This window comes from Condylostylus longicornis, unplaced genomic scaffold, assembly GCF_029603195.1.
Source record: "Condylostylus longicornis isolate FDR11 unplaced genomic scaffold, ASM2960319v2 ptg000027l, whole genome shotgun sequence".
Classification (NCBI taxonomy): Eukaryota; Metazoa; Arthropoda; class Insecta; order Diptera; family Dolichopodidae; genus Condylostylus; species Condylostylus longicornis.
In genome coordinates, this window is record NW_026577996.1 from 8,495,434 (window position 1) to 8,512,500 (window position 17,067).

A 17,067-nucleotide genomic window follows, 5' to 3' on the forward strand; every position below is an offset into this window, starting at 1 on the left:
ATATTTAAAGTACATAAAAAGAATTAATTTAAAATATTTATTTTGTATACAATTGTATTATAGTTATAATGTTATATAGAGCTATATTAATATTATATTCATGTAAAAACAAAAACCAAAATAAAAGCAAGTTGTTTAAACAAAAAAAAATTATTTCTTATATTTTTAATATTTTCCTTGTATAGTAGATTTAAAACTGTCCTATAAAAATTTCTTATTTCTTTCATTTAATAATTTTTTTTTTTGATAAGTCAGCAACACATTATAAATTCACTTTAAAGTATTAATTTTATTAATAAAAAATATAAATAAACATTGAATATAATAAAGTGTCGAAATAAAAAATAAAAATAATTATTTTAAATAATTTAAATTATAAAATAATTAGTTTAATATATAAATTTATTAAATGTACATATTAAATTATATTTATAATTAAAAAAAAAAAATTATTATATATTCGTCCATTGGAATATTAAAAATATATTTATATTAAATTTTTAAATCAAATAATTAAAATTACTAAGATAATTTTTATTTATTTTATTTTCTTTTTCAAAAATAGCGCCATGCCAATCGATCCAATGGATGATATTGAATTACGTTCAGTTCAATTACAATTTCCACATGCTCGTGGTTCAATTTTGGAAGCATGTGAACAAAAACGTGTACCAACAGATAAAGGTGATATATTGGTTGCAATTCAAGGTGATGCATCAAAACCACCAATTATAACTTATCATGATTTGGGTCTTAACTGTAAGTTTAATAATTACATAATATATAGTATATAATGTTTTATATAGATGATTTTCTATTAATTATTTTATTTGAATAAATTTTTAGATGCAACAAGTTTTGCAGGGTTCTTTAATTTCCCAGTTATGCGAGGTTTATTAGAAAATTTCTGTGTTTATCATGTTACAGCACCGGGACAAGAAGAAGGAGCAGCAACACTTCCAGAAGAGTAAGTATTTAATATGAAATTCTTTTTTAATTACGTAATTCCAAACAAATTAGCATATTCGTTTGACTGTAATTGATTCTTCAAATTAATTGTTATCCCAAATCGTCTTGGCGTTTTTTTTAACTAACTTTTCTCAAAAGTGATCAGTCGCAATTTCTCGGATCAATCTCAATATCTTATAATTTATGGATATTTATGTTTTATTTCACTATAACAAAATTTCTCTGTGTATCCTCTTCTTCTTGAATTATTTTTCCTTCGTTAAGCATATACAACTTTTTGGTCTAGTATTTCTTCAGCTCTATAAGCTTCTACGAGCTTCTGCAAACAAGAATATTATAATAATCAATTTCTTTTTTCAAAAGTGTACTCTTATGTCCTACCTTAATTAAGTAGCAATCTAAGTTTTTACATTAAGAATCCTTCTAACTTCCTTCAATAGAATGTCCTTATAATAAATACTAGTTTCATATTTCAATTGAACAAAAGAAAAGCTCTTAATTTACAAACAATAGGTTTAATAATTGAAAATTTCATATTAACATTATAAAATTTTTTAAATATCGACAAATAATCAATTAAATTTTTCTTTCATTTTAGTTATATTTATCCAACAATGGATGAATTAGCTGCCCAATTATTATTTGTAATGTCTCATTTTCAATTAAAAAATATAATTGGTTTTGGTGTTGGTGCTGGTGCAAATATATTGGCACGTTTTGCAATACAAAATCCAGATAAAGTTGGTGCATTATGTTTAATTAATTGTGTATCAACAGCATCTGGTTGGATTGAATGGGGTTATCAAAGTTTTAATGCACGTTATTTACGTACCAAAGGTATGACACAAAGTGTTATTGATTATTTAATGTGGCATCATTTTGGACGTAATCCAGAAGAAAGAAATCATGATTTAGTTCAATTATTTAAAGCACATTTTGAACGTGGTGTTAATCCAAATAATTTGGCAATGTTTATTAATTCATATATACATCGAAGTGATTTAAATATTGCTAGAACACCACCAGGTAATGGACCACAATCGGCTGCAACATTAAAAATGCCCGTTATTAATGTAACTGGAGCATTATCACCACATGTTGATGATACAGTTACATTAAATGGACGTTTAGATCCAACTAATTCAACGTGGATGAAGGTATTAAATAAAAAATAAGAATAAAAATTTACAATTATTTTAAAAATTAAATATTATAATTAAATTTACATTATAATTTTTAGATATCCGATTGTGCAATGGTTCTTGAAGAACAACCTGCTAAATTAGCTGAAGCATTCAGACTTTTCCTTCAAGGCGAAGGATATGGTAAGTTAAATTAGTTTTAGTTTAATTTTAAAAATAACAAAAAAAAAACTAAATGACAAAAAAAATATATATATATGAGAAAAAAATAAACAAATTATTATTATTTTCCAAATTTTTGCAATAATCTTGAAAAAGAAGAAAAAATATCGAAACAAGAAATTAAAAATCTTTTGAACCAAAAAAAGAAATACCATAACAATAGAAAAAAATAATAAAAATTCAAGACTAATTATAACGAAACAGAGAACTTAAATGAACAAAAAAAAAATAACTTTTATATTAAAAATATTAAAAAAAAAAAGACACACAATATATACACAATTTATACATGATTTCAAATATATAAAGAAATCATTTAATTTCAATATTATACACATATATTATAGTCATATTTATATATAAATATAAAACAATAATAACAATTACACTTCATCTATTTTACATTTTACCAAAGAAAACAAGAAATATCGTTCGCATTTATCGCATTTTTTGATAATTAAAAAATATTTAAAACAAAAAACGAAACTAATCAAAGAAAATTAAGTAATTAAATGTTAAATTTGCATATTACATCAAGGCTGTTTTTTTATTGTTATATAATATTAAAAAAAAAAAAAAGAAAAAACAAAAACTAAAAAGAGTTTAAAATTTTTCACAAAATCAGAATGTTAAAAATATTTAAGAAAAATAATAGAATTTTTATATTCCATGTTTTTCATTAATTAAAATACAATATTTTACAATAGATCAAACCTAATTATCAAATTTTGATAATAAACTGTTGTTTATTAATTTCATACTTAAACTATTCTTCTAATATTATATGTAATTACTTATTAGAATCAAAACTATAAAAAAAAAACACAATTTTAAAATTTATGATAATTTCTATAATACATTAAAAATTTCCTACATAATTGTGTTTTAAAATTATTAAAAGGAATTGTTTAAAGCCTTATATTAAAGAAAAATTTACTTTTTCAACGAAACAATATAATCTTCATGTTCCTTATGAATAACTTATAAAATATATTCAACTTACATTATTATAAAACAATTATTTTCAAATTGATTTCGTTTATTTATTAAAATAAATTGAATTTAAAATACAATAACATTTTATTTATATTAAAATAATATGGGCTTACATAAAAATAAGCGCTTCAATTCAAATTTATTAAATATTAAAATATAAACGAAATAAATTTTTTGTTTTCTTTTCCATAAAGATTATTAATAAATTAATTATTGTCTGACATGTGTCAGAAATTTTTCTTATACTTAATAATTAAATTTTATAATAAAAAGAGTTATAATTTTTATGATCAAAAATTTCTTTGAATTCCAATAAAATAAATTGAACAATTTACAAATAATTAAAACTAATAATATAGAAAATAAATTTTTAGTCAACTATATTTCCATAATGCAACAATGTAATAATTAAATCAATTTCTGAAATTTATATTTTAATTAAATTTAAGGACAAATCTATACTGACACCAATTTAACTACGATATTGTTGTATTTTGGAATTTAATTATGTAATTGATTTGGGCTTAATATTATCACAATTAATAAATATGCCAATTTCAAAATTTATTAGCGCATAATTTTTAAAAATACAATAATTAAGGCATTTTTATACTTAGAAATTAAAAAAACAATCAAAAGGCAGCTTTGTATTTGAAAAATTAAATTTTTATTTTACTCATAAATTCTTATATGAGTACAAGAAATTATATAAAAATTCGAATTATCTAGTTATTATGAAAATATTTAAAGAAAAAAACAGGGAAATAATAATAATAACAAAAAAAAAATTAAATTAATTATATTTTAAATTTAAAAAACCAATGCAAAACACTCAAGCAAAAAAAAAAAAATTTTTTTTTATTACAACAAAACACCAAACAGGCGATTTAATTTTGAATTAAAATTATTTAAAATTCAATATTTGAAAAAAAAAACAAATATCTCGAAAAGAATTTTTATTTTTAAAACTAAAATTAAAACAGTAAAACAAAAATACACTCGATACTTTATCAAATTTCAAAAAAGAAAAAAAAGTAATTTGATATTTTTATCACAAAAAGACAACAATTTTTACACGACATTTTCCCATTTCTCATAATTCATTTCAAAATCTCATCATTTTAAAAATTTCATTAATTTCAAAAAATTAAAAAAAAAAAAAAAAACAAAGCGATAATTTAAATTTTTATATGTGTTTCTTTTTTTTACTCTCTAAGTATAATTTTTATTTATTTATTAAATTTTTTCTTTCTGTAAAATAAAAAAAATTCGAAAATATTTCTAAACTTTTATTAAAAGAAACAAAGAAGCAAAGTAATAAATGTTAGGATTAAATTTTATTTGAATTTTTATTTGAAATTATTTGAAAAAATTAGAAATTATTTTTTTAATTTTTTATTTTATTAAATATTAAAACTGTCCGTCTTTTTAAAATTATTTAATAAACACAGTAAAAAATTTATTTTTGTGTGTCAATAAAATGTAAATAATAAAAAAAAAAGTATAGAATATGTGTGTATTTTTCATTGTAATTAGGAAGATTAATGAAACATTTTTGAATCCTATACATCATTTAATAATATTTCGTATCAATTAATAGAATAAGAATAATTATTAATTTAAACAAAAAGAAATCCTTCCACTTACAATAAAATTTCTTAACAACAAAGTATGTACTCCTAGTGCCTAATCTAATTTATTAAACAAATTTTAAAAATACATTTAATTCTTATTTCCTAAATTAATTACATTTTTCTACTTAAAATTTAATGCTCCATTTTGAAAAAAAAAATACTTATGAATTCTTAAATTTTATTGAGTTTCATGACAAACAATTAATACAAAAATAATTTACAAAAAACAAAATTTATAATTTATATTACATTTTTCATAAACAATATTTTACAATATATATATACGCTCTTAATACATAATTATATGTTCTTTTCAAATCTAATTTCAACCTACAATTTTTTGAGTCAAAGCTGTTAATTAAAAACTCAAAATTTATGATAATTCTTATATCATACCAAAACTTTATTATCGACAAGAATCTACAATACTTTTTATTGACACACAATTAATATTTATTTAAAAAAACCAAAAAAAAATACATTATTTTCTTATAATATTGAGTGTTTAATATGATGTTAGGAATGTAAATTCACGTTAATTAGATAAAATTAATTTTAAAGGTTAGCCCGATTTTTAAAATATACAAAAAAGAAATATTAATTTATTTTATGTTTTGTTTTTTATTTTCATTTAATTGGATCTTTAATGATTTATCATTTAATTAATAACCACAATTATTTTAAGTAAATATTTATAATAAAAATATATAGAAATAAAAATATTTGTAGAAAAGAAAAAATAATATATCAAAAAAAAAAAACAAAAAAAAAACAGAAAACGGCTTAAATATAAAAATATTGTTTTAAATAAAATTTTATTAGATAATTTAAATTTAATATTAAATTTAATATTTTTTAGATAAATTATAATAAATGAATTTGTAATTTTAAATTAAATATTTATTGCAAAATAATAAATTAAATTAAAAAAAAATTATAAATACAGAAAATTCACAAGTGCTGAATAATTTTTTATTTTTATCAAGTTAAGAGTACGAGCTTTTTAAAGGGATTTTAAGTTAAACAATTATTGCAATTGTTATATATAGTTCCAGATTTTATTTCTGATTAAAAAAAAATATTTTTTATTGAATTTATTTTTTGAAATTGATATTTCTATTCTTTTAACATTAAAATTTCAAAAAAAGTGTAAATTTTTTATGTTAATACGATTTTTTTATTATAAATTATTTTAGTCATTATAATTATTAACGAGTTTTAAAGTCTTAAATTAAAAAATTTTAATTTACAGAATTCAAATTTATTTTGTGTAATTTTTGATTGATTAATATAATAAATTATAGAATACAAAATATAGTTTTCTATATTGAATTTTTACAACTAAACTCGAAATATTTGAAACAATAATTTTATCTAAAAAAATCAATTCAATTTTCTTTTTCTTAAATACTCAAATTATTCAGCTGTTTATGATTTTCTTATACATAATATATATATAAAGAAAACAAGTTATATACTTAAATAAAATTACTTAAAGTAAAATTAAAATTAATACAAAAGTTTACCTTTATATATAAATAAATTTTTTTTTGTTTGCACAATTTTATAGTACTAATTTTTCATTAAAAAAAATTATATATATATATATATATATATATATATATATATATATATGTTTATTAATAGAAAAAAAAAAATATAATTATAAAAAATTATAATTAATAATAATTTAAAGTTTTTTGCATAATAATATAGGGGTACTATAAACATATATTAATTAGTTAAAGTTTTATGTTAGATAAATAAAAAAATTTTAATCAAATTTATTTAATTAAAAGTGACGATAAAATAATTTTTATATAATTAAATATGTATATATATATATATATACATATATATAATTATATATATGTATATATATTTATATACATATACATATATATTAACAAAAAACCAATTGATAATAAAATTGCTTTGAAATAAATGACAAAGTTATTGAAATAAAAATAAAACTCGCGTTTTCAATTAATTTATGTTCGGAATACAATAAAAAAAAAAAATAGTCTTAGAGATAGTTTTGTTTAATTAATTTTTTTATTTGTAAATTATTTATATAGTTTATTTATTTTTTCTTTTAAGATTTTTTTTTTAAATATTGTGTGTCATAGAATCATAAATATCAGCGTTTGACATTAACTCATAATCTGTGCAATATCTCATAAACTCATACTACTTTTATTATGACTATATGAAAATACATCATTATCAATGTTTTTTTTTTTTTTTTCTAAATGTTATTGATGTTGTATAGCACACAATTTTTAATTATTTTAATGCTCTGCTTTTTTTAATTTTGAGCTTATTATTAACATTACATGCCCAATTAGTCTAGATTGAAGGTAATAAGTTTACAAAGATTTTCGAATATAAGAAATGATTTTGTCGTCAATACTTAAAATATTTTAATATTATCAAAAATAATAAATAAAATACTACTACTACATCATTAGTTTTAGATAAATTTAGATTTTTACTAGTGATAAATTTTAATTATTTACTAAAATTTAGAACAATTTCAAAATATTTAGTTAGAATATAATTTTTAAAGTATATAATACAGTATTAATTTAGTTATAAAAATATTAATTGAGCATGTACTTATTTTAATCTTAATATTATAGGAGAGTAATCTATTATTACAAAAAAATAATAATTTCAAAATATAATCAATAGCAATTATCTTATATAATTAACATAGGAATTATCTTATTTTCAAATTATCGAATATTTTGTTTCATTATAGGATAAATTCATTATATTATGTTTTGAAATTTTTATAAACATAATTAAATTTCTAAAATCCAAAATCATTCATGTATAAACTCGTTTTAGGAATAAAGAGATTCTTATTCGATATACTCTTTGTACTTTATATCTTGTTCCATGTTTTTAAATTATACCATTTTGAGATCAAACGGGTCCTTGCTGTTTAAAGACGATAATAAAACCTAAAAATTGAAAAGTTATATTATATTACTTGCATTTTTGGTATTTATTCGAAATTATAGTGCCTTATTACCTTTTAAAATACTTTATATATAGATCCTTTTTCTCGTCTTATTGAATAATTATTTATGTGAAGAAACATCTTTTTTGTCAAACATTTCCTCTATACGATTTGATTGGAAGCGATAATGTCGAATTTATTATATATATCTGTTTCTAAATGAACCTATGGAAAAAAAATATATATATGAAAATTAGGAGATATGCTTGTACCTTTTGTCTTTTAAATTTAATATTACTTAAAGTTAAAAAAACATTATCATTTTTAATATTTTCTTTTAATATTTTTCAAATTGTCCTCATTTACATTGCTTAGTTTTATTAAATTAAAAAGTGTAGTTGAACATTTTTAATATCATTTTTATCATACAAATACATTCATAACAAATTCATTCAAATGAAGGTAAAAACAGAACAAAAGCGATTTGGAAACAAGAATAAAAAATCTGGGACTACTCAGAATGAAGGGAAATTATCGCCATGAATTTAATCGCTGGATCAAATAGAATTTTCAGTTATTTTACCACTACTCTTTTTTTTTACACCATCCATGTGTGTGTGCGCACATTATATGCAAAATACTGGAAAGCTGACTTTACCGTTCGGTTATTGTTATGTATTAATAACGGAAATCGTTTACCGTTTTCATTCTCCGCTTTGGTCCTGTTTTTACACTAAAATATCATCTAAAATAAAACATATATAACAAAAATTCACATCTAACATTAAAATACGAATTACTTTAATTATTTTTTTATGACAATATAACAAAACATTTTCACATCTCATTATTTAATAATTCATTAAATATTAACTAAAGACAATTATACAGAAAATTATACAGAATATTAGAATTTTTAAAAATAAAAATTAATACTAAAAACAAAAAAAAAAATTTTTTTTTATATATTGGAAAAATATACATAAATATACAAAAAAAAAAAAGAATAAAACCAAAAACAAAACTTAGCGAAATTAAGTAATTTGGATTTATTTTTTTTCTCTTTTTCTCTTCCCCATTTTTCCTTTATTATTTTATTTTTATAAAAAAAAAATAAAAACAAAATATTACGTTATTTTTCTGTTTAATTTTTTTTTTTTAATTTTGCCGAATACTATTTTCAAAACAAAAAAAAATATTTATATCAATCCATAAAATGTCTATTTATTTTTTGTTTTCTATTATTATTTTTAATATATATGTATAAATATTCATATGTGTTTAAAAATTATAAATAAATTTATAAATGTAATAATTTCTTTCTATTATTAATTAATAAAAAAAAAAAATAATTAAATTATAATAATAAAATCATAATTTTATTATCGATTATAAAAAATATTCATTAAAATTCATTTCTAAATATTCCTTACAATTTATTCATTTACACACATACACACACACAAAATACACTCTATCTTCAATTCAAATATTAAACATAAAATTTAACAAAAATAATCTTATTATATATTACACATTTTATAAAAAAAAAAAAATAATAATAATTTAAAAATTAATTATAATCAATTTTTTATATAAAATAAATATTGAATCGAATTCGATTGATCAAATTCTTCAATTGTTCTTCTGCAACTATCAAAAAAACACAAATTAATCTTCATATAAAATTAACAAAAAATTAAATGACAATGACATTTTTTCAATACAAAAACCAAAAAAAAAATGTGATATCTTCATAAAACAACTATAAAAATGAATTGTCAAAATTTGACATTGAATGACATCTGTCAATTTTGAAATTTTTCATTTTTTAAATTATTCGGTATGTAAAATAAATATATTTAATTATATTTTTTATCTTCTTTAAATTTTACCTTTATTTTTTATTGTTATTTCAATTTGCTACAAAAATTTTTGCTTTTTTTTTTTTAAATGTATTAAATTTTTAATCGTTTTATAAAACAACAATTATTCCTAATTAATTATTGTAATTATTATTATATTGTATATTAAAAATTTAAATGCTTTTTGTAGAAAAATCAAATCACGCTTGAAGAATTTCCTTTTCACCATTAAAATTTAAAAATTTTTATTTTACTAGTGAACGCCCATTTAGCTAGAAAAAATGTAAAAATTTTTATTTTGGAATTTATTTTTTTAAATTTTTTTTGTTTTTTTTTTTTTTTTGTGGCTGAATAAAATTTTATTTCAACAATACAACAGTTTTAATATACATAAATATTAAACAAAAACAAAGAAAAAAAATACAAAAAAAAAAAAAAAAACAATGGCTACAAATTGTTGTTTAAAATTCACTTGCTCATATTTTCAAAAAAAAAAAAAAGAAAACAAAAAAAAAAATAAATTATAGTTTGACACATTGTTTGAAAAATCAAAAAAAAAAAAAATAAAACGAAATCTTGTAGAGACAGCAAAAAAAAAAATTTTTTTTTTTTTTTAATTTATAAAAATTTTAAAAGTGCAATTTATGTTACGTGATTATTAAATGTCAACGATAGATAAAAGATTCAAATCTGAAGAATATCGAATTAGAAACTGTGAATTTATTTTCTGTGAAGCTGTCAAATATAAATATATTGATTGCAATTAATATTCGTTACTAACTTATTATTGTCATTTAAGAAATGTCAAAATTATTAATATATTGAAGCTGAATTTATTTCTTGAATCAGTCTCACATTAATTTTACAGTTCTTCAAAAATTAAAATTGAAATCTATACCTAAATAGGCAATGGTAAATTAATAATTTAAAAAAAAAATTTTTTTTTTATTAAAAAATTATGCATAGCACACTGTCACTTGAAAATCGCGAATAGAATTGAGAAAAATTTTAAGCTCGGAGCTTATGCGGTTTTTCACTGGTTCGTGTAACAATTTTCAATATCAAAAGAATAGCTATTCAATTATTGCTTTAAATTATATAAATTCATATTACTATCGATTTTCAACTGAGGTCTTGTAGCTTATGAAAACATTACTTGCATGTATAAGCAATAAATTTTTTGAAAATAATTCAAACTCAAATAAAATTTTAATTTTAAAAGTTTTAGGGTATGGTAAAAACTAGAAAATTTAATTTTCGAAATACCCACCGAATTTTACAAAAAAAAAAAAACAAAATACATAAAAAATTAAAGGTTTTAAATATTAAAAATAATTAAACATAAAAATTTGTTTTAAATGTAACACGACTTTTTACTAAAAGCTGTTGTCAAATTTTACAAAGATCTTGTTAAATATCTGTCAGAATTGTCAAAAACAAAACTTCATAATAATTCTCACGAACATATTTTGCACAAAATATATTATAAATAATAATAAAATCAATGCTTTTAATAAATAAAAAAAAAAATTATAAAAATTACAAAAAAAAAAATGTTTAATTTATTTTCCAAATTTCAATTCTTTTATTTTATTTCCTCACTATGTCGATTATTAGAAAATAACATTTTTTTGATGTTGTAGATTAACCTAACTATAGCAATTTTCTAAATCAAACAAAAAAAAATATATATATATATATAGAAAAAAAACAATTAAACACCCAACCAAAAAAGAAACAAACTTATGTTTAGTGTTTTAAATGTACGCATAAAATAAAAATTAAAAATGTTAATTAAAAAAATTTAGTTTTTCATTTCTATAATTTGTATAGCACGAGTACGAATAAAACATATACACATACCTATATAGATATATCAATATTATTTTATAACACTAGGTCCTCGACTATAGGCTAGATCGACGTCGTATCGAGGAAATTTATGTCACAAGTCGAAAAAAAAATATGACTTAAATGACGACACCGTATCGCAAATCGAAATGTCGTAAAAGAAGACGTCGTAGGTCTCGAGGAACCATAGTGTAGTTGAATAAAATTTTAAAATGTCAAAATATTTGAAGTTATTCAATTAATATGGTTGGTTCTTAAAACTAATACGTTCCAACCATTACGGTATATTCATATTTCTCCATTATATCAAAATGGCCAGTTTTGTATTTAGTTGAAAACGCAACAAAATATGAAAAATTTTAAAAATTCAAAAAGTATTTTTAAAAAGTTGCAACAACAGATCATTTTGTTTTATATTTCAGTAATTTGATATATCTATAGAGTATTAAAATTCGCCCTTTATTAAATTTATATACGCGTCAATTTTATATTTTTCCTATTATTTTAAAATTGAATTATTTTCACATTTAAATTTCATGTTTCACTATAAAAGATCTTTTGTTTTCTTACAGGAAAATTTTATTTTAGATATTTAAATAAATATTTTTGTTTATATATACACTTATGTATGTATTTTGCATACGAATTTGATAATTTATCAAATTTTAATGTATGTATAAATAAAATATATGTGATTATAAAAATCAATGTTTTTAACCATTGATTTCAATTTAATTTTTAATATTATAATTTTCTTTAATATTTTTTTTTTTTATAGTTAATTTTTTTTGTACCTAAAATAATAGCTATTTCTCGAAAACTTTATCAGTATTGCTCCGCAATCGATTTCAAACTCAATTCGATTGCAAAATAATGATTTAAACTGTGAAATAATGTGTTTTTCCATATGTAAATACTTAAGTGCACTACTTTAAACAAAATATATACAAGAAATTTTAAAGTTACAATTGTGTAACCATATAAGTGCAACTGTGTTAAAATTTAAAAAAAAACACTAATTATAAACTCAAAAACCAAATACAAATATTAGATGTATTTAATATTTATTATATTAATTAAAACAAATTAATTGATGTCAAATATTCGTTGTAGCTATTTATTTATATTTCCAAACCGTATTTTGAACGATTTATTTTTTATATAATTAAAATTGTAATTTAAGAATTTTATGTTCAATATTAATTTACGAATTATTTTTATAAAATTATCTTTTATACATCTAAATATTATGTGAAAGGTTTTCGAGTAAATCTTTAATCACAATTTCAGTAGATTTTAATCATTATACTTCAAAAATTGTGTAAAACCTTACATTTAAAATTATTCAACATTCTGTTGTAGCTGAATTTTTATAATTTAAGAAATTTATTTTTAATATCTTTTTTTTTGTTTTTATAATAATTATTACTCCTAATTTCATTTAATTTTATTTTTTAATTTTATTTTTTATTATTTTATTTTCTTTTTTTTTTTATAATTTTAGCTGTTGGTGCACTACAAAAACTTGCTCGAAAAATATCTATTCAAAGCTCCTTAAATAGTGAACGTAGTAGTCGCAGTAATAGTAGGATATTAGAAGGCGGTGCTCTGGAATATCCAATTGAATGTTAAAATTGAAATTTATAATTTTTAAATAATTTTTTTTTTTTTTTTACATATTAATTATTATTATTATTGTTATTATTATACATAATATTTTCATTTGAATATACATACATTCATGCATAATTATATATGTATTAATGAAATTATATTGTGTTTAAAAAATTAATTTAAGGATAAACCAAAAAATAAAAATTCAATTTATTTTCAAACTTTGTAAATCTACACATACAATACACGCACTTTACACACAAGATACATAAGTAAAATATACACATTTAATCTATATATATATATATATTTATAAATGTATTAATAAATACATGTAATTAATTATAACTTAAGATTTTAATTTGAAAATATTAATAATATTCATATACATACATAAAAATTTTGAACAATTATTATTACTTTTTTTTCTAGTTTTTTTGTGCTTTAAAATATATAAGTTTAAAAAAAGTTTTTAGTATAAGAGAAATGAAAAAGTATATAAAAAAAAAATAAATTGAAAAAAAAAAAACATAATTATTAACACAAATTATAAATTCACTGTAATTAAAAAAATTAATTAATTAATTGAGCTTTGAAAAGTATTAAATGACAAAAAATTTTTTATCTTTTTTTTTTTTAATTATTTAATAATTTATAATAAAAATATTATATGAAAAATTTAATAATAATTATTGGTTTAAATTGTATAAAGTATATAATAAAAATCTTTAAAATTTATAAGAACTTTTCACGGCTTAATAAAATAAAAAATCAAAATGAAAATATAAATCAAAATTTTTTTAATTAAATATTTTTCTTTTTGGTTCTGATTTTTTGAAAATCTATACAAAAAATTCGCAAAAAATTTTTTTTTCCAAATAATTTCAGTAGAAAATATGGTGTGCGTTGTATTTAAAGAAAAATAAATAAACCTCCAACTTTTTTTTTACATCTTCTTGTAAATTGTGAACAATTCAATTTGATGATTTTAAAACTGTCTGTCTATTAATCTTATAAGATTATGAAATCTTTTTAGCAAATTTAAATTTATAATATTTATTTTTTATTATTTTAAAAATTCTTAAAAAATTATTCTAAAGACATGATTTTTTAATATTTTTAAAATGATTTTAACAATAATAATAACGCACACTTCTATAATTTTCTGTATCAATAATGTTTTGCGAATTATTTAATTTCAACAGATGTAATTGTGAAAGCATTTAAATTTTGAGATGGTATTTTTAGTACCATCAGTGAGGATTTCTAAAAAATTTACATATACTAATTAAATAAAATATAATTATTAAAAATTGCATGATTTCATTGATTTGTTTTTTTTTTTTTTAATTTCCTAGCACAACTATTTTTTGTATTAAACTAAAATATTAAAATTTAATATTATAATTTAATTTATATTATACAAAATTTTTAATTTAAATATGTATATAGAATTTTAATTCTTAAACATAATCATTTAAAAAATATAAGCAATACAATTTTAATTTCTAAGAAAATTATTTTTAAAAAATTTTTTAAAAATCAAAATTTTTCCTTTTTTTTTCTTGTTTTGTCTATCAAATCAGAAATTACTTTTCAGTTCATATTTTGCATGATCAGTTTAAAATTTTTGAATTTTGATTTTTACTTTTTAAATACGATTTCATAAAACATTAAATTTTTAAATTTTACTAATTTTTCTTAAAAAATAATATTTTTAAAAGCTTTACTTTAAATAACATTTTATATACAAATTTTATTATATGTTTCCTTATACCTACATATTATTTTGTAATATTATTATAACTAATCAACCAACACAAATAACAGCGCAAATCAAATTTTAGAATTTGTGTTATTCTTTTATTTTGAATTTAAAATAAGAAAAATATACAAAGTATTTAATAATTAAATAAAATAAGTCAATATTTTTAATAATAAAATTGATGTTTTAAGTTTTTACAAAGTAGAGTAGATTTTAATTTTACTAATTGTTTTAGTTTATTTTAGTATTTTTTTTTTTTTGTTTTTGCAATAAAGAATATAAATATTTTTAATTAACAATATTTTGTTGTATTATTTTCATTTAAAATGCATATAGATAGTTGCAGTAAAATGTTTGTATTTTGATATTTTTTCTATTAAGCTTAAAATTTCTCTTTATTTAAAAACAACTTTACTATTCTTTTCATCTGTTTGTTACTAAAATAATATTTTTTTTCCAAATAACTAGATTGAAATTATTTATTTTGAAAAAACAATTCTTATTTTATCCGTTTTTTTGAAAATTAGGTATATATAATTTTAATATGTACTATATTTCTAATATGTATATAAAATATTTGAAAAATTTTTAATTTCAATTTTACAAACTACAATTCTCAACGAATTTTCAATTTTCGTACATATTTTTTTTTTCAAAATTGAAAAGTTCGTTTTTTTCTATTTTTGATCAATCGAATTATAAAAAATATTTATAAATTCAAAATTTTTTTTTATAATTTCACACATAAATAATATTGTTTAAACATTTCATTACAAAAATCCTATATAAATTAACCTATTCCATACCATATTTGATCCAGCGGAATATTTTCATTTCTATTGAATTATCAAAAAAAAAAAATATTTTCATTAATATTGTTTTATACATTATTTAATTATAAATTATTCTTATCATATTAATATATATACATATATATTATTTCCCAATAAACCCAAAAAGTTAGAGACATCCTTTTTTCCATATTCCAATTATCCTTCAAAATTAAGTTCTTTTAAAAAAAAAAAAAATTTTTTTTTAACTACAAAAAAAAAACATTCAAAAATTTATTAGTCAAAATACACAACATTACCAAAAATAAGCTGGTCTCTCTGCTCTCTGAACTAATAACTCACAAAAAAACTATCCTCCTTGCGTTGTTGTTTGTCTCCTTTTTGTTGAATAACAACTCAAAAAAAATTTAGCAACTCCTTTGTCAACCCCAGCAACAACTCCAACTTCAGGACGATATCGTAGTAGCATCTTTTATAGTGGAAATTATCGTACATCAAATAAATCATCACCAACAACACCAAATGATAATAATGAAATAACATCAGTTATGACAACAGCATCAACAATAACATCATCAGCATCATTATCATCATCATCAAATATAAATTCAACAAATATAATGGCAAAATTGAATGGCATAGCAGCAACAACACTAACAACATCACCATTTAACGATGATGATGACGATAACGGTAATAATGTTCTAATACCAGAAATTTCTAATACATCAGCAACATCAACAATTATGAATAAAAAAGTTGAAATTATTGAAGAAGATATTAATTTTAATACTAGTGTTGGTATTGTAACCGTTAGTACAACGCCATCAACAAAAATTCGTATCACCGAAAATCCTTTACCAGAAACTGTTGCATGTTAGATAAATCATAACCGAAGAAACAAGAAAACTAAAATTAAATGAAATTAAAATTAAAAAATAAAATATTGAAAATGCTTAAAAAATATTACAATATTGTATATTAACATTATATAAAAACAAATAAAACACTAAAAACAAAAATCCTTGTCAATCCTTGACTTGACAACAAAAAAAAAAACGAATAAAAAAAAATTATAAAGTTAAAACAAAAAAAAAAACAATAGCTAAATATTAAATTAATATTAATTAAATTATAGATAATTTAAATAAGGAATTTGTGTAAAAATAAACAAAGAAAATAAATTATTCAAAAAAAAGTTATGTGATAGCTAGGAAGAGTTTGTGATAAAAATGAAAATAATTCAAAAA

At 18.6% G+C, this 17,067-nt stretch overlaps 1 protein-coding gene across 13 annotated transcripts in view; it reads left to right on the forward strand.

The window, feature by feature from the left end:
* Positions 1 to 17,067, forward strand: part of LOC129607239 (protein NDRG3) — a 172,204-nt gene that overhangs the window by 154,968 nt on the left and 169 nt on the right. For 10 of the 13 annotated variants that reach the window (XM_055518089.1, XM_055518080.1, XM_055518081.1 and 7 more), the window contains 5 exons: positions 566 to 759; positions 847 to 967; positions 1,568 to 2,126; positions 2,210 to 2,294; positions 16,229 to 17,067. The exon at positions 16,229 to 17,067 is cut by the window's right edge. In XM_055518089.1, coding sequence (XP_055374064.1) covers positions 566 to 759; positions 847 to 967; positions 1,568 to 2,126; positions 2,210 to 2,294; positions 16,229 to 16,698 — 1,429 coding nt within the window. In that variant the 3' untranslated portion in view covers positions 16,699 to 17,067. Of the gene's footprint in view, positions 1 to 565; positions 760 to 846; positions 968 to 1,567; positions 2,127 to 2,209; positions 2,295 to 9,986; positions 10,230 to 13,151; positions 13,539 to 16,228 lie in introns of those variants that run through there. The other 3 variants (XM_055518090.1, XM_055518093.1, XM_055518092.1) reach the window with 3 other exon arrangements.